At 41.3% G+C, this 23742-nt stretch overlaps 2 protein-coding genes across 9 annotated transcripts in view; one reads left to right on the plus strand and one right to left on the minus strand.

Moving 5' to 3' along the window:
* Positions 1–11759, plus strand: PDZK1 (PDZ domain containing 1). Its single transcript, XM_065064894.1, has 9 exons — positions 1–135; positions 4230–4441; positions 4755–5004; positions 6036–6172; positions 7490–7685; positions 7950–8146; positions 8629–8823; positions 9624–9923; positions 10915–11759. Exons 2-9 carry the CDS (start codon positions 4232–4234, stop codon positions 10987–10989), a joined length of 1560 nt encoding a protein of 519 aa, XP_064920966.1. The 5' UTR covers positions 1–135; positions 4230–4231; the 3' UTR covers positions 10990–11759.
* The window catches only part of GPR89B (G protein-coupled receptor 89B), a 21772-nt gene continuing 8119 nt past the window's right edge, over positions 10090–23742 (minus strand). For 5 of the 8 annotated variants that reach the window (XM_065064950.1, XM_065064961.1, XM_065064940.1 and 2 more), the window contains 9 exons: positions 20547–20667; positions 20217–20297; positions 16851–16960; positions 15487–15575; positions 14819–14911; positions 14369–14464; positions 13727–13816; positions 13079–13144; positions 11855–12917 (listed from right to left, as the gene is read on the minus strand). In XM_065064950.1, the coding sequence (XP_064921022.1) occupies positions 12711–12917; positions 13079–13144; positions 13727–13816; positions 14369–14464; positions 14819–14911; positions 15487–15575; positions 16851–16960; positions 20217–20297; positions 20547–20667 (953 nt within the window). In that variant the 3' untranslated portion in view covers positions 11855–12710. Of the gene's footprint in view, positions 12918–13078; positions 13145–13726; positions 13817–14368; positions 14465–14818; positions 14912–15486; positions 15576–16850; positions 16961–20216; positions 20298–20546; positions 20668–23742 lie in introns of all 8 variants that reach the window. The other 3 variants (XM_005511427.4, XM_065064920.1, XM_065064931.1) reach the window with 1 other exon arrangement.

The following is a 23742-nucleotide window of genomic DNA, read 5'->3' on the forward strand; positions in this document are numbered from 1 at the left end:
TTATTCAGTGAAACATGGTTAAATAAATCATCTTTTAAATCAACCTTTGCCCAATCGAAGTCCAGCCTTACTTATAGGTACAGGAGGGACAGCAAAAGAGAATCCCTGTGAAGGCTGTTCTGCACAGACATACAGGTAAGAAATTCCTTTTTTGCTAATCTCTTTCCTTAGAAAACTCCTTTTTAGGACTTAAATAATTTTGCATGTAAAGCTTTCATGGATTAAAAATAGTAGTGTGCAGTGCACTGCAACCTTCCCTTTATTTCTAAATATGAAGAAATAATCTTTCCCATAAAAGCCTTATGTACTACTGTTTTTGTATGTTAACTTCAGGAATTAGCACAGATTCTCAGTGTTTGCCAAGAAAAACTGTTTTGAGTTGTAGTTGTGATTGATAAAATCTGATGTGTTCCAAACAACGTCCAAATAATAGGGCAGTCCATCCCTATATGGAGTTGATCCCAGCACAACTACAAAGAGATTCAAAAAAGCACAAGACATCTGACCGACAGGAACAAGTGAATCATGATCTACAGCCTTCCACTCCCTGCATGCTGAAATCAGCCCCGTTCTCCAGCTTCAGCGACGCTTGTGCCAAACTCCCATCAAATATCCACGCTGTTTTATATGCTGCCTCAACAATGCACCTTCAGCTTCAACAGCAGTCTGTGGCATGGGTAGCCATAGAGGTGGTCCTGCAGTAGGCTGCTGTCATGAAAGGACTTGACTGCCAGCTACCTCTATAAAACGGAAAGGAAAAAAAAGCCAGTTCCCATATAAATTAGTCATACAGATGATATAAAGAGAAGAAAAAATATGGAGTTGCAAAGAAATCTTTACATACAAACAGATGAATTTTCTTAGTACCTATTAGCCATTAATATTAGCCATTAATATCTGAAACACAACTTCAGCCTTTTGACAAGCACCTGTCAACAGAGAGAGGCAGAAAAAAAACAAAAAAACACACAAAACACTTTCCAGTAAAATACAAATCAAGTTTTCTAATTATCTGGGCTTTCCAACTGGAGGAAGTTGTCTTCATTTGTCTTCATCTTGTTTCTCTATCATCATGAATATTTGGCAACTATCTTTGGAGTTGTTCCCTGGTCACTATTGCTTAATTTCAGTATGTAGTATTCCTGCTAATTATATGCATCACCTAAGATTTTCATTACATCATAAAAGCATAGAAGAGTTTAAGTTGGAAGGGACTTTTGGAGGTCATCTGGTCCAATGCACCATAGGAAACAGAGCCAACTTAGTCTGGGTTGCTCAGGGCCCCATCCAAATAAGGATCTCCAAGGATGGAGATTCCACAGCCTCTCTGGGCACCTGTTCTAGTACCTGACTTTGACAGTCCCCAAGATGAAAAGCTGTCCTTATGGTTGCCTAATTGAAATTGCCCTTGCTGCAGCTTGTTCGTTGCCTCTCATCCTACCACTATTAACTTCCAAGAAGAGTTTGGCTCCATGTTCTCTATACGATCCAGTTAGGCAGTTAAAGACATCAGTAAGACCTTCCCTTTACTTTCTCACTTTCCCAGCCTCCTTAAACATTATGTGCCCCAAACCCTATGCCATCTCAGTGGCCTTGTTTCAATACATTGAGGAGCTCAAAACTGGAGACAGTACTCACATGTGGTCTCACAGGTGTCAAAGAGAGAGGGACAATCCCTTCTGTTGACCTGCTTGGCTACATTCTGATAACACCCAGGATACAGTCCACCTTCTTCACCCGCATGGTACACCACTGACTCATGTTCAACTTGGGCACTTGAATGTTGCCCAGCAACACTGTCTTCTGGCCAGCCAGCAGTCAGCCTGTATTGCTGTGCATGGTCTAGATACAGATTTCTTTTCTTTTTTCCGCTTTTCTTTGTTGAACTTCACGAGGTTCCTGTCAGCTCATTTCTGCAACCTGCTCAGGTCCCTCTAAATAGCAACCCTAACCTCCAGTCTGTTGACTGCCCCCCCTCAATTTGGTATCATCTGTCAGCTTGTTGAGCATGTATTCTATCTCACTAACAATATCATAAAGATGTTAAACTGTATCAGCGTCAGTATCAGCTCTAAAGAATGCCACTAATAACCAGCCAACAGCTGGATTATATATCACTGATAAAACCCCTCTGAACCTAGTGGCTCAACCAGTTTTCTGCATCATCTAGTAATCTGCTTATCCAGTACATATGTCATCTAATTGGCTACACTGACTGTACTAGAGACTGTTATATGTGACTGTTAAATCATTGCAAATGTTAAGGTGAACAGCATCCACTGCTCTTTGCCCGTCACAGAGACAATAAAATTATCAGGTTCATCAGGTAACATAAAAATCAGTAAATACACATCGCCTGATCCCAAACACCATCCTGCCCTTGACATATGTGTCATGATACAGCTTCTAGGAGGATTTGCTCCTAAACCTCCAGAGGACAAAGATCACAGCATAATAGCAATCTGGTGGCAATCCCCAACATCAAGTATACTCTTTAACCAGCTGGCCTCAAGTTCTCCAGAGAGGTAACACAGCACCCTGGAGACACTGGAAATTCTGCTCCAGTTGTCACAAATTCATTGAGAAATTATTCAAATCAAACTACTGCAGTCACTTCAGCAGCCTGTCATTACTACACCAATTTTAATTTCTTCCCGTTCTAACACAACATCACATTTTCATATTGATTACATCTCATGTCACTGTTAAAGTCACCAGGGTTGGAGACAAAGTTTTAGCCAGGCAGCAAATTGAGGATTTATGGTCATTTTAGGATTCATATGAGAACTGCAAGATAAGCATACTGTCTCAACTCCTCTGTTCTGTTTAATACAGACCAGGCAGTATTAAACTACCTCAGCTGGAAGCGATTACCTGAGGGCACATTCACATTGTCAGTAGGTTTGTGCTTGAATATCCTACACTTTTGTCAGACCTCACAATACCTCCATTCATATCATACTCAAGTCTCACATATAATTATATACCAAAGTGAAATAGCTCTGTTGGCTCCTCTTCATAGCAGAATCAGTGTTTAACTAGGATTCAGAGGCAGAAGAAAAAATGGACTTTGACTCTACCGGTAACTTTTAAAGGATACAGAAATAAAGCAAGTGTAACATTTTGTCGAAAACTGGGATGCAGAGATATCAAACCCAGCTAGAAGAAAAGCAGCTTTGTAGGTGGAGACAAGGATCCTCCTAGTGCCTTTGTAGTCCTTGCTTTCCAATCTCCAATACAAACCCTGCACTCATTAACAATAACACTCCAGTTACAATGCCTTTTCCTGAAACTTACTTTTGTTTAGCTAAACTACGTGACAACAGAAAAACCCTGTTAAGATAATGAGGTCCTTCCTTGATCCTACCTGCTCCTAACTCCATCTGCACAGGTTGCCCAGAGAAGTTGTAGAGTGTCCATTCTTGGAGATGTCCAAAAGTCTGAGAGAGCTGGGACTGTTCAGCCTGCAGAGGCGAAGGCCCAGCAGAAACTTAGCAATGTATAAAAATATCTGAAAGGAGGGTGCAAAGAAGATGGAACCAGACTCTTTTTGAGTGGTGCCCAGTGACAGGACAAGAGGCAATGTGCACAAACCGAAACACAGGAAACTCCATCTGTATATAAGGACACTTTTTTTTTGTTTGTTTTTACCATGAGAGTGACTGGGCACTGACACAGGTTGACCAGAGAGGTAATGGAGCCTCCCTCCTTGGAGATACTCAAATGCCATTTGGACGTGTTCCTGGCGAACTGGCTCTAGGTGGCCCTGCTTGAGCTGGGAGGTTGGACCACATGACCTCCAGAGGTCCCTTCCAACCTTGACCATTCTGTAATTCTGTGAAATCCCATTTTGCCACATAACTTCCCTATAGTGTTCCAGTATTCTTGTGCTGCCATTATTTTTCTTCTGTAAGACTTAATCTTGGTATTAAATCCTCACCTCAATCTTCACTATGTTACCATAGGCAGACATTGTTTTTTTCTTCCAGTTTTGCATCTTGCTTAACTTGATTAGAGATAGACAAGAAAAGCAAGGAGAGGGAAGGAAAAGGGATTCTTTTCTTCTCCCTAGCCTTGTTAATTTGCTTTGCACAGGTGGATTTCCTGGAAAACAAAAACCCCAAGAATTCTGAAGCAAACTGTCTCAATATATTATATATTTAGAGAGAACATATTTAGGGAAGCTTACCAGTTTTACTCACATGTAGCTTTTCCATCCTGTCTGGCAGAGATGACTTCTGTTCTCCAACCCCGAGAGTGTAAAGTGACCAAAAAACCCCAAAAGAGCTATGGATTCTACCTGCGTATTGAGAAAGACACAGCAGGGCATCTCATCCGGAACGTGGAAAAGAAGAGTCCAGCTGAAAAGGCTGGCTTGAAGGATGGAGACAGAGTCCTCAGGGTTAATGGTGTGTTTGTAGACAAGGAGGAACATGCACAGGTATATCTCTGTTTAGCCTGGGATCCACAGCACTCCCAAATTACCCAGACCCACTGCCACTACATGAACCTTTCTCTTCCAGTTTTTACAGCATCTTCAGCTAGGAAATCCAAGAACTGAGTCGACTGCTCAGAGTATCTCCCTGCATCATTCATTACTCACCATGTGCCCATGGTGATGAGATGCCTTTGAGGTGCCTCCATAGTGCATAAGCGGAGGGAAGACAAAACGAGTAGACAGTGCAACCCTTCCTGGGGAGACCTGTTAGGCCAGTCACTAGCACCTGCTTGCCATTTTACCTTGTCCACTACAGGTGGTGGAGATCGTCAAAAACAGCGGAAATTCTGTTGTACTTCTTGTTCTGGATGGCGCATCCTATCAAAAGGCAGAAGAGGAGGGAGTGAACTTGGAAGAGGTGGGTCAAAAAGTGTCAACAGGACAGCAGGAGCAGCAGTCCCCACCGACCATGGCCAATGGAGCAATCACTGCAGTTCCACAACCACGGCTCTGCTACCTAGTGAAGGAGGAGAAAGGCTATGGCTTCTCCTTGAAAACCACAGAAGGTGAGAGCTTGGGAGAAGAAATGGGGGGGAGGGGTATATATATATATCTATATATAGATATATATAGATATATATATATATATACACACACACATATATATATCTATATGACAGCAGGTACAGAGGCAACCACAGGGCCAACGGGGACACACACAATGCTCTTGCTAATAGAAAGAAACTGAGAAGTAGGAAGATGAGTTCAGGTCCATCTCTAGTCCACTTCTGCACAGCAGAAGTGCATATTTTTCTGAGGATCACATTTCTATGGGGTGGACAAAAGATTTTTTATATATATATATATATATATATATATATAAGAGAATAAACTATTTTCTGCTTGTAGTTTAAGCCCGCTTACCAAAACTAAATTTGCAGTCCCTGATCAAATGCCAGATATACACTCAAGATGCTACATTAACTCCTGTTCCATTCCTCCAAATCACTTCAGGAATCAGCACACAAGGCTCTTAGACAGCTGCAATAAACACTTTTCCTGATTTTTTTAAAGTTATTTCATTTAGAAAGTAAGGGACTCCGAACCTCTTCCACATACACCATTCTTCCAAGGCCAGTGAACAGAATAGGGAAAGCATCACCTCTAAAGAGGGTATTTTGGAATGCAATGTAACTGAAAGATCAAACATGGAAGCCTTACAAACACAGGAAATTATGAAGTGTATAGAACAACAAAAAGAGCAGCTCCTCATTTCACATTGGAGGGGGAAGGAGGGCAGGAAAAAGAAACCCTTTCAGCTATCTTAATCATCCTATTTGGCACTCTTGGTAGAGAAATAAAGGATTGTTTGAGTTGCAGATAGGAACAAATGCCTCCCTCCCCTATGGAAGTGATTTTTCCAGGAGAGAACAAGAGATAGTGATGTGTCTATGTGGAAGTTTTGTGGTGCCACTGTAATCAGTGTGTAAGCAGAGACCAAGAATCTCTAAGGACATCAGTGCTAAGTTTTCTTAACCATTAAATTCAGGCATATTTCAGTGACTTATCCTGCATAATGAGTTTTCATTTATTTTAGGACAGAAGGGGTTGTTCATAGTAGAGCTTTCATCACAAGGAGCAGCTGCAAAGGCTGGTGTCCAAAATAATGATCGCCTGATTGAAATCAATGGAAAAAATGTGGAAAATGACACACATGAGGAAGTGGTGGAAAAGGTACTTGTTTGTATACTGATTCATCTTCTGTTCTGGCCCACTTTCAACGGCAACCTATCAGGGTTACTGAGGAGGCAGGTCTGACCCATTTGAAAGCTTCACAGTAAATCTTGGAAGCTGCTGTTTGTTTATCATCAACATGGCAGAGCACCCCTCTGCTTCAGCTCTGTTGTCAAGCAGCCTCTTGAACTGACTCTGAATGAATACTGCCATCAAGACAGGCCAAAGAATTTTAAATAACAGAAATACACTGCTGCCAGGAACCCTATTAAATAAATCATGCTCTGTTCCTAGAAGTCCTGGGAATACTCCTAATGGTAAGAGGGCAAGTCATCAAATGTGGTTTTCAGGGCAGGAAGAGGGTGAATTCTCTGATGGTAAAGTTAGCATAGAAGAGGAAAAATTCATTATTTTAGACAGTAGTTCCCTTCTCCGGTTAAAAAGTCTAAAACTAATTAAAATCACTGTGCAAGTATTTTCACTACCTGGCCTCAGCTGCAAAAGAACATCACTAATGAGGCTTCCAGCTTTCCCCTATTGGCACTACTAAAAGGCAGCTGAAACTGAAGAGATTTCAGAGAGCCATGAGACACACAGTACGTGCTCCAGCTTTCCAGCATCACAATTCAGGGCACGCTACTGACTATGGAACCATGCGCAACCTGTGTGTTGCTGAGCTGCAATAACATCAGCAAGAGGATGACATTGGTTAAGATGAATAAAGAGGCCATCCATTACACTAGAAAATAATAAGAGAAAGATTGATTTGGAGAGGTTGAACAGATGAAAAAAAGCACCCAAAAACCTCGCAATTGGTAATACAGGGAGATGGCAGAGGACCAACAGTGACATAAACTTGACTCTTGTCCCTGTAATCTAGAGCAGCGGTACAGCTGGCACAACATGTCTATATTCTAGAGTTCCACATCTAGATAAGTCAAGCGCTGTGTACTGAGGCTCACTGGATTCTACCAGCACTGTGTGTCACCCTTCATGGCACTCTACAGCTAATTCCCTAGAGGTCAAGAACACAGTATGAAACACAGAACGTTTCCTCATACATATGCTGTATCTTATGCGACCAAGATCTTGTCATGGCCCAAATTTCTGAAAAAACAAAACAAAACAAAACAAAAACCACCACACACACACACACACACAAAAAACCAAACCACAAACAAAACACACACAAAAAACAAACAAAACACACACAAAACCCAAAAATAAACACAACACAGATAGGTACTTCCAAAGTATCTACAACTCCCATACGCTGTTGAAAGGGTGACATCTGAGACTCTACTTTTACTATTGCAGGTAAAGAAGTCTGAAAATCATGTTATGTTTCTACTTTCAAATGAAGAAACAGACCGATATTACGCAAGCCAGAAGATGGTACTGAGCAAAGAGAGCGCCAACCTGAGATTGCTTCCCCTCAAACCACGACTTATTGAGATTCAGAAAGGAGAAAATGGTTATGGCTTTTATCTACGGATGAAAAAAAATACTGGTGGTAAGAACCAAGTTAAACACACAGACCATGACAGTCATTGTACAGTTTCTTCCTGGACAGGGTTTGCAGACCTCATTCTCTTTGGCCTCTCACTGGCCATCTAGGAGAAGTCCTCCATAGAAGTGTTGCTAACAGGGCTCCATCAAGGAAATGGTCTCAACCTGAAGTACCATTCTGACAATTACCCTTTGCCATGCATTTTAATGTCTTTAAACTTACCAAGCATACACCTTCACACCAATCTTTTTTCCCTTCTGATCTTAGATCATACAATCAAGGATGTTGATTCTGGGAGCCCAGCAGCCAAGGCAGGTCTCAAAGACAATGATATCTTAGTGGCTGTCAATGGTGAGCAAGTGGATGGGCTGGATCATGAAAGCGTGGTGGGAAAAATTCAGCAGTCTGAGGCAAAAACCACACTGTTGGTAGTGGATAAGGAGACTGACTCCATGTATAAACTGGTAAGATAATGAAAATTGCTGTTAAGAATTGATATGTTATCATTATGAAGAGACATATGATACAGCCAGTCTGCTGTGACAGACTTCTTCAACTTGTGCAAAATGTCTAATACCCATATTTCAGCAGCTCTCCTTGCACTTGCACAGCAAATCACTAAACATCCAAATTTTTGGCCTCTTCCAGCTCTTTATAGGCACTAGTAGAACAATTCTAAATTTAAACACACCACAAGAAAGGTTAGAAGACAGCAAATTCAGAGCTACATGGCTGTGTAAGCATTTATGAATGAGTAACAAAATTCCCTTCTCACACAGACCAACACTGCAGTTTCCCACTCAGCCAGAAATTAATAGTAAAGAGTTCTTCACTGCAGCTCTGAGTCATTAAAAAGGTTTCAAAATATGCTGAGCATGAAAGCCCAATACAGATTTCACAACAGAAGATTTTACATTAACAAACTTCTACTTGTCACTTTTTTCAGGCTCAAATTTCCCCCTACTCATACTACTACAAAGCACAAGATCCAACTCCAGCTACCACGCAAGAAAGAGTGGAGTTGCACACTGAACAGCAAGTGAACCACAAGCCAAGAATCTGCAAGATGGTGAAAGGGCCTAGTGGATTTGGCTTCAGTTTAAACATGATCAAGAACAAGCCTGGACTGTTCATCAGTGAGGTACTAATGTAGAATGAGGAACAATGAAAAGCTCAAATAGTGTGCTGGACAGCCTCCTCCCTTCCATTCTGCAAGTACATTCAAGAAAATCCACAAAAGACAAGTCTCTTCTCCAGTGCTCTCAGATAAGGGCTGTGATTGTTCAAACCAGACTGACATTGTCAGACCAAGATTAAAAATAAGCACCTCATTCTTTTAGAAATCTAGAAAGAAGGGGAATCCAGCTTTTGCATCATTTTAGTTTTATTCATGAGGCTAGCATGCTAAAATTAGTATTTTAAATATATATGGGTTGGGGTTTTTTACTGTAGAACATCCTAAATGTAAGAGAGACACTTTCACCCCATTCTGTCCTCCTTCTCTGAATTCCACAGCTGGCAAAAGTCAAACCTCTACTGTTTCAAATTTTGTCTGTGCCTTTATCTTTCTTCAGGAGAGGCTCCACTCATTACTAAGAAATCTGTGAAATGCGGTAAAGTTAACTTTAAAGTTAATAGACAGGAACACGGAAATAATAAGAAAATTTGTTTTCTACCTGTCTTCATGATTCTACCATGCCACATTTCTATGTCTATCAAAATCAAGATGCATCTTAAATTACAAAGGGATGGGTTCCATGTTTATCATGTCTATGCCTATTGCCACTCCCAGTTCTTTTCTGCCCCACAAATCTCTTTTCCTCATGCTTATTTTGCTTTCTTGTAAGGAAAGCTGTAACAAGTAGCCTAGCTAACCAATCAGTTGTTAATGCATCTTTCCAAGTTTTAGGCTAATATCACAAGTTGAACTTGCCTTTGCAGGTACAAAAGCACGGGCCAGCTGACACAGCAGGTGTGGAAAACAACGACTATTTGGTGGAAGTGAACGGGGTGCGTGTGATCGATGAACCCTATGACAAAGTTGTGGCAAGAATCCATGAGAGTGGTGACAGGCTTATGCTACTAGTATGCAGCAAAGATGCTTACAAACACTTCCAGGGCCATAACATTCCCATCACAGCCTCCATGGCAGATCCAGTCCATGACACTTCTGAACCTCCTGCTTATACAGACAACCACTCATCAGAGCAAGAGAGAAACTCACCTGAACCAAGGGAAAGGGTGAGTAACACTGTGTTAAGTAGATGTTGAGGGATTGTCTAGGGGACAGGAATTTTTTTCTACTAGTACATATACCTGAGCTAGGATTTTTGAGTCTGGATTTTTACAAGTCAGTCTAGGTTATCAAAAGGGAAACCGTGGACAGATTACAATAAACAACTCTACCTTTTCCCAGACACAATACAGACAAGTATCTTTAATGCGAGGCTGAATCATGGAAAGGATGCACATACAAGACATTTTATGGAATAAGATAATCCAAATACAGTAATCCTTAATGAAGATGGGAAACAGGCAATACAATCCTGAAAGTGCAGGAGAAAAAGTGCTTAAATACACAAAAAAGCATAAAGCACTTTTGAGAAAATCAGGTGAAATATTTCAAAATAGATCATTTTGTAGAAGGCAGAGTAGTTGATACATTATGGTGTTTTCTAGAAACTGTGCCAGTTTGAAGTTATTTTATTCACTTTATGCCATCAGAAAGAATCTAAAGAACAACCAAAGTCAGAAATGCAGAAATTTCTTTGTGAAACAGTCACTTTGAACCCTCTGCATGGTCAGCCTGAAATATTTAAATGCTTCTTTTCTGATCATGCAAAAGAGACAGGCAAAGAAGAGTGAGACCAATAATCTCTCTTTTCATTTTTCATTAGCCTTGTCTGCAAATGTTCAGCTACAAGTTTTTTTTCAAAAGTTTCTTAGTAACAAAGCTGCACTTTACAGATCTGAACTATGCACCTGAAGTGCAAATTCAGCAGGTTTGGGAATTAAAAAATAGGAAACATCTACTGAATAAATTTCTCTCTAAATGTGCTTAACCGAAAAGCACTTCCACAACAAAAATCAAATTTGTTGGCTCATTCCGCTATCCAAACAAGTATACGATTAGTGCAGATGAAAGTAAGAGTCCTTCATAACACTGCAGACTATCAAGCATGTTTACAAACTAAAAATAATTAGAACGTATTTGTTTGTCACTCCTCTGCAGGCAAGCTCATCCTCCTCTTCACAATCAGCTGCTTCTACAAGAGCAGACAGTGACAACGATGACACAAAGTTGTGAGGAGAAAAACTACACTAAGAATGAAAAAGAAACCTTCCAAATGCACTTTCTTCAATTGTTCTTTGCTACTACACCTCCCAGAACTTGTCTATTCCTAGGAGTGCCATACCTGTAAAGGACTGCAGTCTCTTGCTGAAATGCAGCTGCTTGAAATAAACACTTCGGTGTAACCTCCATTCAGTTAACACACTGCAATCGTGCTTCATTGGCTTCCTGCCTTGTAAAACAGGTCACTTCTGCAAAGGCTTAAATAGCTAGAAGTATATAATTAAGTACACTGCAGCAGAAGGCAGAAACATTTTATGAATTCATAAGCATCTTAGCCTTTTAAGGATAAGCTCTTAATAAAGAGCAATTGATTTCTCCCCCTCTCCCAGGAGGGGCAGTTCCCACCCTAATCCAACTGCATCAACACAATCTCTGTGGCAACTCTTCTATGCTACACTTACAGCAGCACAACCACTGTGAGATGGCATAAACCAATGTACTCTGTGCATTACGCTCCCTTCTCTTGCTAACAAGGCAGAAATTTCTTTCAAACATTAAGCTAATTTCATAACTCAAGACATCTAAGCATATTCTCTCTCCTCGGCCTACAGCTGTGGATCACCGTAGTTAATACACAATTCAGTCATGCATGTTTCTCTGACTCCAAGTCAAAACCATGTTGTTGTGAATGAGACATAAATAGCTCTGTAATACCACTGCTGTATACTTTTCCTCCTTGCTGTACACCAAAGACAATACACAAATAAATTGTTTAGAGTGGCTGGTTTTTTTCCCCAGGTCTTACTCTTACCACATATGATTTGTGTTCCAGAACAATTTTAAAACAAGCCTGAGAGTGTACATAGAAAGCTACAAGTTTAAGTCATGTGAATAAAATTTACTTTTATGCCTGGAATTACATCAAGAAGAGGAAAAGGGCTACTGTAGAAGAATACACAGGTTGTGGGGAACACCAAATACACAGCACATAAGGTAAACACATTTGTAATGTATAAGTTAAACAAAGCATAACAGTAGTCTTTGGCTTCACACTCAACTTTTAAAAAGAGGAATCCAAAACCTCAGTTCCATTTATGCACAGAGAGAAACAAAGATGAGACTCAGGACAGTAGGTACCAGTAATACACACTCCTGTACCCTCCATACACAAACGGAATGAAATTCTATCCACTTTCTGCCAGGCAACAAATCCTGGCCACTTTCTAGCTCACTTCCAGCCAAATACTTGAGGCTGACAAAAGTTGAGATGCTTGCATAAGATATTACAAAAACTTATTTAATTCCACAAGCTCAAACATTCAACTCCAGAACTGCCATCCTCTGAATCCCAATTGGGAGTTGATTTTCAAACGAAGAATCACATTTCCTTGGTGCCCTCTATGAAAACATTCTTCTAAAAGTAAGAGGTCTTACCCAAGACAGCCTACTCAGAAAGTTCCACTCCCCCTAGACATTGATGTACCAAGGAGTGCACTTATTCCTTGGCAATGAACTATCTCACATTCAATATGTGCATCACCTTTCCTTCAAGCTGTGACACCTTAACAAAACGAGCCACAGAGCTTGATGAAGACACACATGGAAGTTCCAAGAGCCAATTACACTGCTGGAACACCCAGAACAGTCCCGGCTTTCTTCAAGTTTTGTAGTCCACAGGAGTTGCAGGAGTCCAGCTCAAAGGACAAAGTCCAGTACGTGACTCCAGTCCTTACTTAGGGGGTCATGTGCTTTTCTGGGGCTTGTTTGTGTGCTAAATAAAGGAAGAGAATACTGGACAGTGCACTAACTAGGAATATCACATCAAACCAACGATGATAAAAGTTGAACTGGAGTTCTCCCAGGACTTCAGTAATAATAGTGCGATACTCTAGAGGCATACTCATCCGGATCAGGAGCACAGATGACACAAAGTACATACCCTGTAAATTGAAAAAAAGAGAAAGTAGCAATTATTTCACAATTGGCTATGTGGCTAAGATAGGTCAGCACACAAAGACCTTTGTTACGTGTATATGTATACACACAAATAAGTATGTATGCATAAATGTATATATGTGTGCCCGTAGTTCTACATACTCACCATGATCTGTGCTAAAAGCAGAACAATAACATTGGAGGACTTGCTGCTGGAAATGGCATAGAAGAACTGGAAAGAAAAAAAAAAAAAACACTGGAAATAAGACACCAGGTAAGTCCAATGTGCCTTTCTGAAGGAGTGCCTTGTATCCTACTTTCAGAAACCTCCAGTCTTAGTCTTAAACATCAACCTCCCTAAGCCAATGGCACCATTTTGTAAAAGTCCTATAAGGACACATATTAATGTTTAAGCTTAGGCACCAAAAGCCAGGCCCACACAATGAGTCACATGTCTTTTGAGTTAATGCCTTTCCAGTTCTACCTAAAGAACCTGAAGCCGAAATTAAGCAATCTAAATTCTTTCAATCATCATCAACCTTACTAATAAGCCCTAGCTACAGCATCATTTTGAATCCTTGCTTATATTTAACATCTGCACCTCTTCCCAAGAGTAATAACAATAGAGACTGAGTGGGGAAACACACTACAGAAGACATTTTTCCTCCTTTTCTCCCTCTGTAAGGGTTTATATTCAGATATCTAAAGCATAAATATGTATTTAAGGTTTATACAGTATTTGCCCTGCCTAAAGGTAAAGATCTGGTAATAGCTTTCCTGGCCCAAAACCACACAAGTGTGTCCTGGCTCTTACCTTTGTAAGTGTAATTAGTAATCCTCTGATAGAGGTGACAATGATTATTCCAACAAGAATAAAGGAAATGTGCTGAGACCAGAATTTCACCTGTATCAGCAAGAAGAATACAGTTAAATCTCTAACACTAACCCTAGTTACACCACACTGTATAGCTGCCAATTCTTCAGGGTCTTTTTATTTCCTAGTTGTACAGATATCCATTGTAGATAGGTTTATACAACAGACATTTTCACAGATATATTAGCCACCGAACGCATGAGAAAAACCAGATTTAGTTTATATCAACAACAAAGAACTCTATATTCAGAGATATTTTTAAGAAGTGTAATTGACAGAACATCTATGAGTACAGGCAAACACAGTTACTCTGTAGAAAAATGTATTAATCCAAGCAAGTTGACTAACATGTTTCCATTTGCCCAAAACAAACACTGCCTCTTCTGATAAGATCATATTATCATTCCAGCATAAAAATCAGTGTGAAAGCAAAGTTCATGGTGCATTTTCCCTTCCTCCCCAATAAATCGGAAGTCAAAGAGACATTCTCAGAGTTCTATCACTCTCTCCCTATCAGCAATACGATTTTATTTAGATAGATAGGAACTACTGAAAAGGCTGTAAGAATTAATAAAGTCTCACATCAAACTGGATTCCCAGATAATTTACAGTGATCTCAATTCCTCTTGTGACTGGATCAGTCTTCCCCACACGGTCAAATACAATATTGATGGTTGCCTGCAAGGAAGAGATGGATTTACATTCAAACAAGAAAATAAAAAGCATACCTCACTACTACACATGAGACATATGCATGACTCTTTGTATCACCCAGGAAAGGGGCAGGGGATGATTAGATTTGTCAAAGAAGGTGCAAAATGCACACATGGAAGAATTGCTTGTCTAAGGCTCTATACAGACACACAGACTCAGAGCTTTATTCCAACCAAGGGCGAGTTTGTTTCAGAATTTCCAGACGCCCGATTTTAAGGAAACAAGAGCCTTACTTGACAAACTGCATGTACAGCATAATCTACACAGGGTGTTACATTTGCTTATGTACACTTAAAATGCAATAAAATGCTTACATACCATGAAGATTTTCCAGACACAATAGATAGAGAAAAAATAACCCAAAACATTAAAGTATTTTCCCTGGAAAGTTTTGGAATACTCTATTCTCTCCTGAAATACAAAAGTGGGGAGGGGAAACAGAACACAAAAAAATATTCATTTCCACAATCACCCACAGCACAAAATTCTAACAGAGCACCAACAGTAGCAAACACAGCTTTATCCTTCTAGAACTTTTTAATTCACATGTTTCTGAACTTGAAAATTTCAATTCAAAAGTTTCTGAATGGCTTTAGGGACATGCACCTGTATGCATCTGAACTGGAGAAACTGCCATCTAGAACCCAAATTAAAGAAACAGATCCTCACTCCACCACATCACAACATTTCAAGATTTACCTGCTGAACAGCTTCCAATTTCTTCCCAGGGGTGTCAAACTCATTTTCACCAGGGGCCACAGAAGCCTCGCGGTTGCCTTCAAAGGTCCAAATGTAATTTTAGGACTGTATAAATGAAACTATTCCTATATTTATACAGTCCTAAAATTACATTGGGCCCTTTGAAGGCAACTGTGAGGCTGCTGAGGCCCCCGGCGAAAATGAGTTTGACTCCCCTCTAATATACATTCTCTTTCAAACTACCCTGGAATCCCAACACCCATCTGGGCAGTTTCTTTGCTGTGTACCTTTGTTGCATGCAGGTCAGCAGTTTCCAGAAAAAGCTGCCGACTCAGCTCTTCTAGGGCATCCACTTCTTGCTGAATAAGGGACAGATCTGGCAAACCAGCATAGTCAAGGCTAGAAGAGGTCACAAATTCTTACTTAAAAACAAAGCATCCCCCACAAAGCTCAAGGGCCACCTCTAAAGGGCTTGACCACTTTTTTGATCCAGATCAGGTTTTTTATTCAGTCTTAATGCCCCTTGTTAATACTGCAATCAAAGAAATCTCAAGGATATATATGTATTGCACACTACTGTATTTTAAGAAGGTAGGCAGTACGCAGTACTTAGGCAGTCACGCAACAAGCTCTTCATTCTTCTGCCTGGGAAACCAATTGCGCAACAGACCCTTGAAAACTGATGCCCCACTTTGGGTAGCATCCCTTGCCACTGAAGTGCATCGTCATATGTCACTCTCACATCACTTTCATAAGCTAAACTGCTGAGTAACTGCTCCAAGGGATTAGTGGTTGTTATAAAGAGACTAGTCAAACAGCCAAATTCTGATTTTAACAGGTAGCGGGAGAGGAAGAAGACTCCTCAGCCTTAAAGATGCAAACTGCACACTTTGAAGTAGTCCAGCAGAAATTGTTGGTAGGCAACTGTAAGTTAGAGAAATACAGACTCTTGTAATTCCCAATCGATTCCTTCTATCCCTTTCAGATGGGCAGAACTTCTCTTCACCTGTTCCTATCAAACTTCTTGTCACACTGCTATAGCACCAGTGGCCAACCTATATCATAAGAACAATTTATTTGGTCAACAAGTTGCTTCCTCCCTTTCTTTTTCTCACAGCTTTCCAACATGGCCAGAAAGCCAACTATAAGACAGGTAAATTGTTCCAGCACCTCAGCCAAACCCATTGTTTGCTCAAGTACATCACAGGTTCTCCACTCTGGAAGAGCATATTTCAAGTTATGAGAAAAATATGCATGCAGGTCATTCATATGAGCAGAGGATACATCAAAATAGAAAGTTGCCCCCATGTCTGTGATGTGATCGCATCTGTAATGTGACACCATAGGTGTGCACATCTGTCCTGTGACCTGCTGTACACCTCAAATGGTGATGCAACAACCCATTTATAGGGCAGGGTAGTAGCATACGACTCCCGTCTGTGTCACAGTAAAACTACGTGTTCAAACCCCAGGCAGGTAGTACAGTAATAGTGAGCAAACTTGCAAGGAGTCTCAGCGTTTTGCTGAGACTGCTGAAACATGCTGAAACACAAACGCTTTGTAACTGGCTCAGCCAACACTCTTCCTCTCAAAACAGAATAAAGCTGGAGCCACCTCTGGAGGCAGGTGACAGCACGCAGACGAAGGATACTTTCACTGCCTGAAACAGACGTTGTAACACTTTTTATCATTCCCCAGAAACCAGTGGGTTTGTTATGTACTTCTCCTCTCTGGAACATTGTCCTATGAGCCACTGCTATCCTGAAAGAACAGAAAACACGAGTCCTTAAGAATAAAGTACTTTTATTAAAAAAAAAAAATCAAAACAAAATAAAATTAAAAAAAAAAAAAAACACACCCAAACAAAACAAAACCCAGAACAAAACAAAAGAAACAAACAAAAAACACACAACCAAGAAACAGTTCCTTAGAAGATACTGTTAAACTAAATCCACTGCAAACAGATGCCCCCTTGGTTTTTTTTTACCCCCTCAAGCACCAACCTTGCTTCATAACATTATCTTGATTAGCTCTGGAGTAGAGCCCAGATCTAATCAAGCAAGATTCAATGAGACACTTCTCAATACTTCCATTCAGGATCCTGCTTCAATCCTTAAAGGGATTTAAATCCAATTAAATATAAAAATTCAAAAGGATTTCTCAGTCATATGATTAGTCGCTTTCTCTTCCTCAAACACATGACTCTGCTATCTCAAGTTCAGGAACTGGAAGGCTTCTCATGCTCCCCTCTCCCCTTGAACACTTCTTCTCTATCACTGCACATCTGCCTCTTCCAAAGACCTGTGAGTGCTGGATGGCATGCACAGGAGCACTCTCTGATATGCTGTCACTCACTACTGGTCTGCATGACAAGCTGTTATGAAGCAGAAACACATAAATCCATTATTGGCCTGAACCATTAGACGCTTCAGGCAATCTGAACGTGACTCCTGAAGCTAATTCCAACACTACAGCAGCAGCTGCATATTGTCCCCCACACTCCACGTGCACTGCAGCATAATCCCCATGAGCCGTGCTGGCTTCTGGCCTCATTCCCTCACATTTCTACCCATTGAAATTTGTGAGCCAGTTATCCACTCCTAAGCTGAAAACTATTCATAGGATTGTCAAGGCAATCCATGGTTCGACAGTGTTTAGGCCCTTTCTGGTATCTGCAGCCAGTATTGCTACATTTGGTACTGAGTGCTCTTCAAGGTTGATGATAAGCAGTGTAATTAAAAATAAATAAATAAATAAACCACTCCTCCTTCACATCCAGCAAAAGAAAAACACTTGGAGCACCTCACATAACACAACAAAGCACATACAGCCCACAGACTACAAATAACAGAGATCTTGGAACGATTCAATTCATCCTGACAGCTGTCAAATATAAGAACTGCATTTTTAATCCTTGTTTTCCCAATTCACACATTCCATCCCAAACGATCCAGTGTTGCAGCAATGTCAAAGTGAAGCACAAGGCTGTAAGTATACAAACACAAATCTTTTCTTTTGAAAAGTGACAGGGATCTCTGTACCCACACAGTAGAGTCAGGAGTTCTGGAGATGTCACAGAAAGGATCCACAGACAAAAATCACACACTTTGCCTGTGTAGATATGCAATATACCTACTTCAGGTAGGCTGATTTGACTCTTAGATAAAGCAGAATGAAGCAACGATGTCACAGAATCTAGGCATTTCAAACCTGAGGCTTAGTTATGTCATACCTGCAAGGATGAGTATAAAGAACCTGCCAACCTCAGAGGCGAGTTTCCATACAGAAGGAGACAACAACAATTCCTGTGCAAAAAGCATCAGGGAAACAGCTTTCAACAACTATCTCGCACTGACAAGAAAGCCAGTAAGAATAAGGTTCAGTATGGGAAGAAATGTCAAGATTAGGGAAAAAAAAAAAAAAAAGCTTTACGTTCTATATACCCTGGGGGGCACTGAGAAGTTCCGAGTTATCAGCAGTACTGAAAAGGTGGCCAGCTGACAATTTATGGAAGTATAGCGTTTATCCTACACTAAAATACTGCTTTCCTGCTTGTTCTGTCAAATTATTTGGATTGCATTTGGACTGATACAAATCTAACTTTTTAAACTCCACTTTATATGAGCAAATAGTCCAATTATGCAAGCCACTGCTCTCTGTCAAAGCAAAAACAGACTGAAACCTACAGAGCGCAAGCTTTTGCTATTTCTTGCACAGTGTTTTGGAGTTTGTTTGGTTTGGGGGATTTTTTAAACATAAACACATGAACTTCAGTATAACTGTGATTAAGTCTCTTTATGTGGCTCTTCATAATGGTTAGAAAGTTGTTACATTCAGATTTCCTGGCCATAAGAAGAAAGTACTAGCCAGTTACGAGCCCCAGACGTCCTTACTTTTACCCCAACATCACTCTACCTGAACCAGAAGTCCAAAAACACTGTACAAAACAAAGAGCACAGAGTCAGAAGCTGCACTACACAGTATCTTTTAACTCCAAAGCCAGTATTTTAGTATGCTCTTAGTCAATTAAATCAATTAGACCTGATAATTAAATTCTCTCACTACTTACCACCTCATATATGACCACAAATACCAAGTTAACATTTGTTCACCGCTTCACATTTTCAATGGGTAAGAAAAAAGTTATGCTTTAACTACACTTTTATATGCTAACACTGATCAACAGTTAGGCACACGGGTGACTAATTCAGCAAGGTCAGACTACCAAAAATCTCCATCATCATACATTAGAAGAGTAGATTAAAATAGGAGCGCACCAAAGGTAAAGTTTGGGGGAATTCAGTGTCAAAGAGTTAAACCTTTGAAGTGACTACAGTAATTGTGTTTATTCTGCACAACCAGTAGGGCAGGTAATATGTAATTTGGAAGAGCGACAAAAATCTTTTCAGTGTAAATGAAATTGCATTGTTTCCAAAAGTAGTTTTTTCGCTTGAGGTACATGGAATAAGCTAAACCAACAAAAGCAGAGTTCTGATGGCATGCTTGTGCACTATGCTACATCCTATTTGGCAACATGAATTTTCATTTGCAAGAATATAGCTGTGTCCACACCAACTCACTAGCCTGCTTCAGCTTTGACCAGAAAACAGCAGATCCACAGAGCAGGAGAGGGTTGACTATGTACGAACCAAGTGCCCTACCACCAGTAGGAGAACCAGCTGCAGTGGTTTAGAGGTCACTTACTCATCAGGAAAGAAAGGTGCCCATCTTGCAGAGTAGTCACACTGCCACTAGAGAGTTACAATTTATTTGGAAACCTCATCTGTGCCACTGTGGCAAGAAAGGGTGCTATTTAGTGTACATGCCTGGGAAAAAAATAAGTTGTATATCAGGCCAGAATGAACCACCACACAGCTCAATGCAATTCAGCCACCTGTTTCACTGAACATGTAGCCCTGACAAGACTAACAATTTTGTTAACTTCAAGAACCATCTTATACCATATTGACTGAAAAGCCTTGAAATAAATAATTTCACACTACTGCTGCCTTCTCACCTTTTTTTCTTGCTAATAATCATATCCATAGTTTGAAGGAGTCGTCGCTCTAAAGCCAGAATATCTGCATCTGTCACATTCCTGCAAAATGAAGACACCCAATTAGGCCTGTTAGCACATTTCCAAGGAAATATGCACATGCTCATGAAACAAAGAAGAGAGAAGCCTGTATAAGGAGAAAATGCTTCAGCAATGGAAATGGTTCTAGCATGTATACATGGTAATAGCTAGATTCAGAAAAAGTTATAGAAAAACTTGAATCAATGCCACAGGAAAAGCAGGAAAATAAACTCAAAATATGGATGAAATATTTCACAAGGCTGCAGTTACCTGAGAAAGTAGGACATGTAAGTGTATGGACAGTTGACAGCGCCAAATCCTGAGAGCAAAGCCATGAGTGTCACCCCAATCACACCCACACGGCTGATAAGCTGTTCTATAGACAGGATTCCTGAGAGAAGAAAAACACAGCATTAGAAACCTTGTTCTCTTCACTCTGCTACACACTTGATGCCTTCACAACATAACACACATACAGAGCTGCTTAATGAATCCAATTGCCTTCCCACTGCAATGCGCAGAGGTATTATAACATGAAGTACAGAGAGAGACTACGAAAAGATAGAGGTAGAAAGTCTCCCTCAGAAACCACATTACCCTGCTTAAAAACAGGGAGGGCAAATTCTAGCTATGAGGAAGCTGAAGGCAGATCTGGAGGGGACTAACAACATTTTGGTTCTAAATCAATAAAACACTAGGAATTGCACTTTGCAGAGAGGGGAACACAGATCATCCACGAGACACTATAAAGAAGGCATATTCTGCAAAGCCACTTCTGCAATAACTAGGATTAGAGTTACTGAACCAGTTAGCCCTGGCAAAGTGGTCCAAAAATGTCTAGACCATAGAGAAGAAGGCCTATCCTGTCAATTGCCATTAGAAGTGACCCCTCCAGATCAGAAGCAATTCGTGCTTGTAGGACAGAGGAGTTATGACAGCACGAAAGGCTATGGTATACCCATGGCTGTCCTGTATTCATCTTGTGGACACACACATTGTTGAGGTGATCACTAATAAGGCATTCCACCTGAGCACCAAGTGCACTCGAAAGCACATGTTCATGTAAAACAGCATGAACATCAAGCCTGTGCTGTAACCAACACCAAGCACTGAAATTGCATTTATTCTTGTCAGTCATTAAACACAGACATCAACCTGTCTTCTCAGGATATAGTGCCATGAGCTACTAAACATCACCCACTTTTTAGGGAGCTAGTTACAGAGCAGCTGCCACACACAGCACATTTGGAGCTTACATGACTGCAAAGCTGAGATGGCCAAGCGCCAAGTCACATTTCATGCTTCAGAGAAGGGGAATAAATGATGAAAAAAAGGCAAAAAGACTTCACAAAGGGGGACCGAGACACCCAGTCACGTGCAGCTGCATAGAGATTTATACCAGCTACAGAATATGCTACAATACACTGGCCTTTTGCCCCATACATTGTCAGACAGCAGCAGTTAAAACAGAGGTGCCTTCAAAATGACATGACATTCCACTGGCTAAAGCAATGTTTCCCTACAGCACTCACAGAAACCCTTCTCTTGTGATCAGGTCAGATAAAACGAATATTTTACCAACTCAGATAAAGATGAGAGTTTTATTAGAATACTAGCATGTAACTGAATAAAGCATAACCTTCCTTCTACTACAAGCTCCCAAACTGCGGGCTGTTAAGCAAATTGCAGAGCAACCAGGGCTCCTGATTTCACAGAATCACAGAATCGACTGGGTTGGAAAAGACCTCAGAGATCATCGAGTCCAACCCTTGGTCCAACTCTAGTCCATTTACTAGATCATGCCACTAAGTGCCATGTCCAATCTCAATTTAAAAACCTCCAGGGACGGCAAGTCCACTACCTCCCTGGGCAGGCCGTTCCAATGCCTGACCACTCTCTCTGTAAAGAATTTCTTTCTAATATCCAGCCTAAATTTCCCCTGGCAGAGTTTAAGCCCATGCCCCCTTGTCCTATTGCTAACTGCCTGGGAGAAGAGACCAATCCCCATCTGGTTATAACTTCCCTTCAGGTAGTTATAGAGAGTGATGAGGTCACCTCTAAGCCTCCTCTTCTCTAGACTAAACAACCCCACCTCCCTCAGCCTCTCCTCATAGGTCTTATGTTCAAGTCCCTTCACCAGTCGTGTTGCTCTTCTCTGGACCCGCTCCAGCACTTCAATGTCTTTCCTGAACTGAGGGGCCCAGAACTGAACACAATACTCCAGGTGTGGCCTCACCAATGCAGAGTACAGGGGAAGGATCACTTCCCTTGTCCTGCTGACCACGCTATTTTTGATACAGGACAGAATACCGTTGGCCTTCTTGGCCACCTGGGCACACTGTTGGCTCATGTTGAGCTTCCTGTCAATTAGAACCCCCAGGTCCCTTTCTGTCTGACTGCTCTCCAGCCACTCTGCGCCCAGCCTGTAGCGCTGCAGGGGGTTGTTGTGACCAAAGTGCAGCACCCAGCACTTGGCCTTGTTGAACATCATCCCACTGGAATCAGCCCATTTTTCCAGTCTATCCAGATCCCTCTGCAGAGCCCTCCTGCCTTCCAGCAGGTCGACACTCCCTCCCAACTTGGTGTCATCAGCAAATTTGCTGATGATGGTCTCAATCCCCTCATCTAAATCGTCAATAAAAATGTTAAACAGGACTGGACCCAACACTGACCCCTGGGGAACACCACTAGTGACTGGCCGCCAGCTGGATGCAGCCCCATTCACCAGCACTCTCTGGGCCCGGCCCTCCAGCCAGTTCTTAACCCAGCGTAGAGTACACTTGTCCAAGCCATGGGCTACCAGCTTCTGCAAGAGTATATTATGGGAGACAGTGTCAAAGGCCTTGCTGAAGTCCATTTGGAGCTCTGATCAACGGTGCATTTCCCAGCTGCAGCAGGCGGCCATGACCATCCCCAGGCAATGCACCCTCTGGCACAGGATGTCAGTGAAGGTATTTGAAAGGGCCCCAATAGTCAGAACAATTCCCCAGCTGCAGCACACCACCATACCTGCAGGGGAGCTGGGGGGCAGGCACACTGAGAAAGGCACTACAGTGTGAGGTGCTCACTAAGCACAGCCTTCTATCATGTCTCCCTCCACAACAGGACCCTACCTGTCTGAATTAGGCCACCACCACATGACAAAGCCCTGCAGAAGCAACGAGAAGGACAGCAGCAAAGAAAAAGCCTAGAATCCCCTGAATCCTTTGCTCTAACCTTAGGTCTACACCTCGTAAGATAAGGCACTGTGCACCTGTTAAGTGGAGGTATCATCCTGTAAAGCAGAATGTAAAAAGAGAAAACATCCCACTACCAGTTCTGGAAATCTGCAGTTATTATGCAGCTGCACAAAATCTTTTCAGTGATCTGAAGAGGATTACCTAAACCCCATAGCTAAGTTCCCATTGGGTTAGCATATTCTGCCAACTCAAGCACTTTCTGCAACTCAGAGTAGCTACATGTTTTT

Source organism: Columba livia, chromosome 1 (assembly GCF_036013475.1).
Source record: "Columba livia isolate bColLiv1 breed racing homer chromosome 1, bColLiv1.pat.W.v2, whole genome shotgun sequence".
NCBI classification, from domain to species: Eukaryota; Metazoa; Chordata; class Aves; order Columbiformes; family Columbidae; genus Columba; species Columba livia.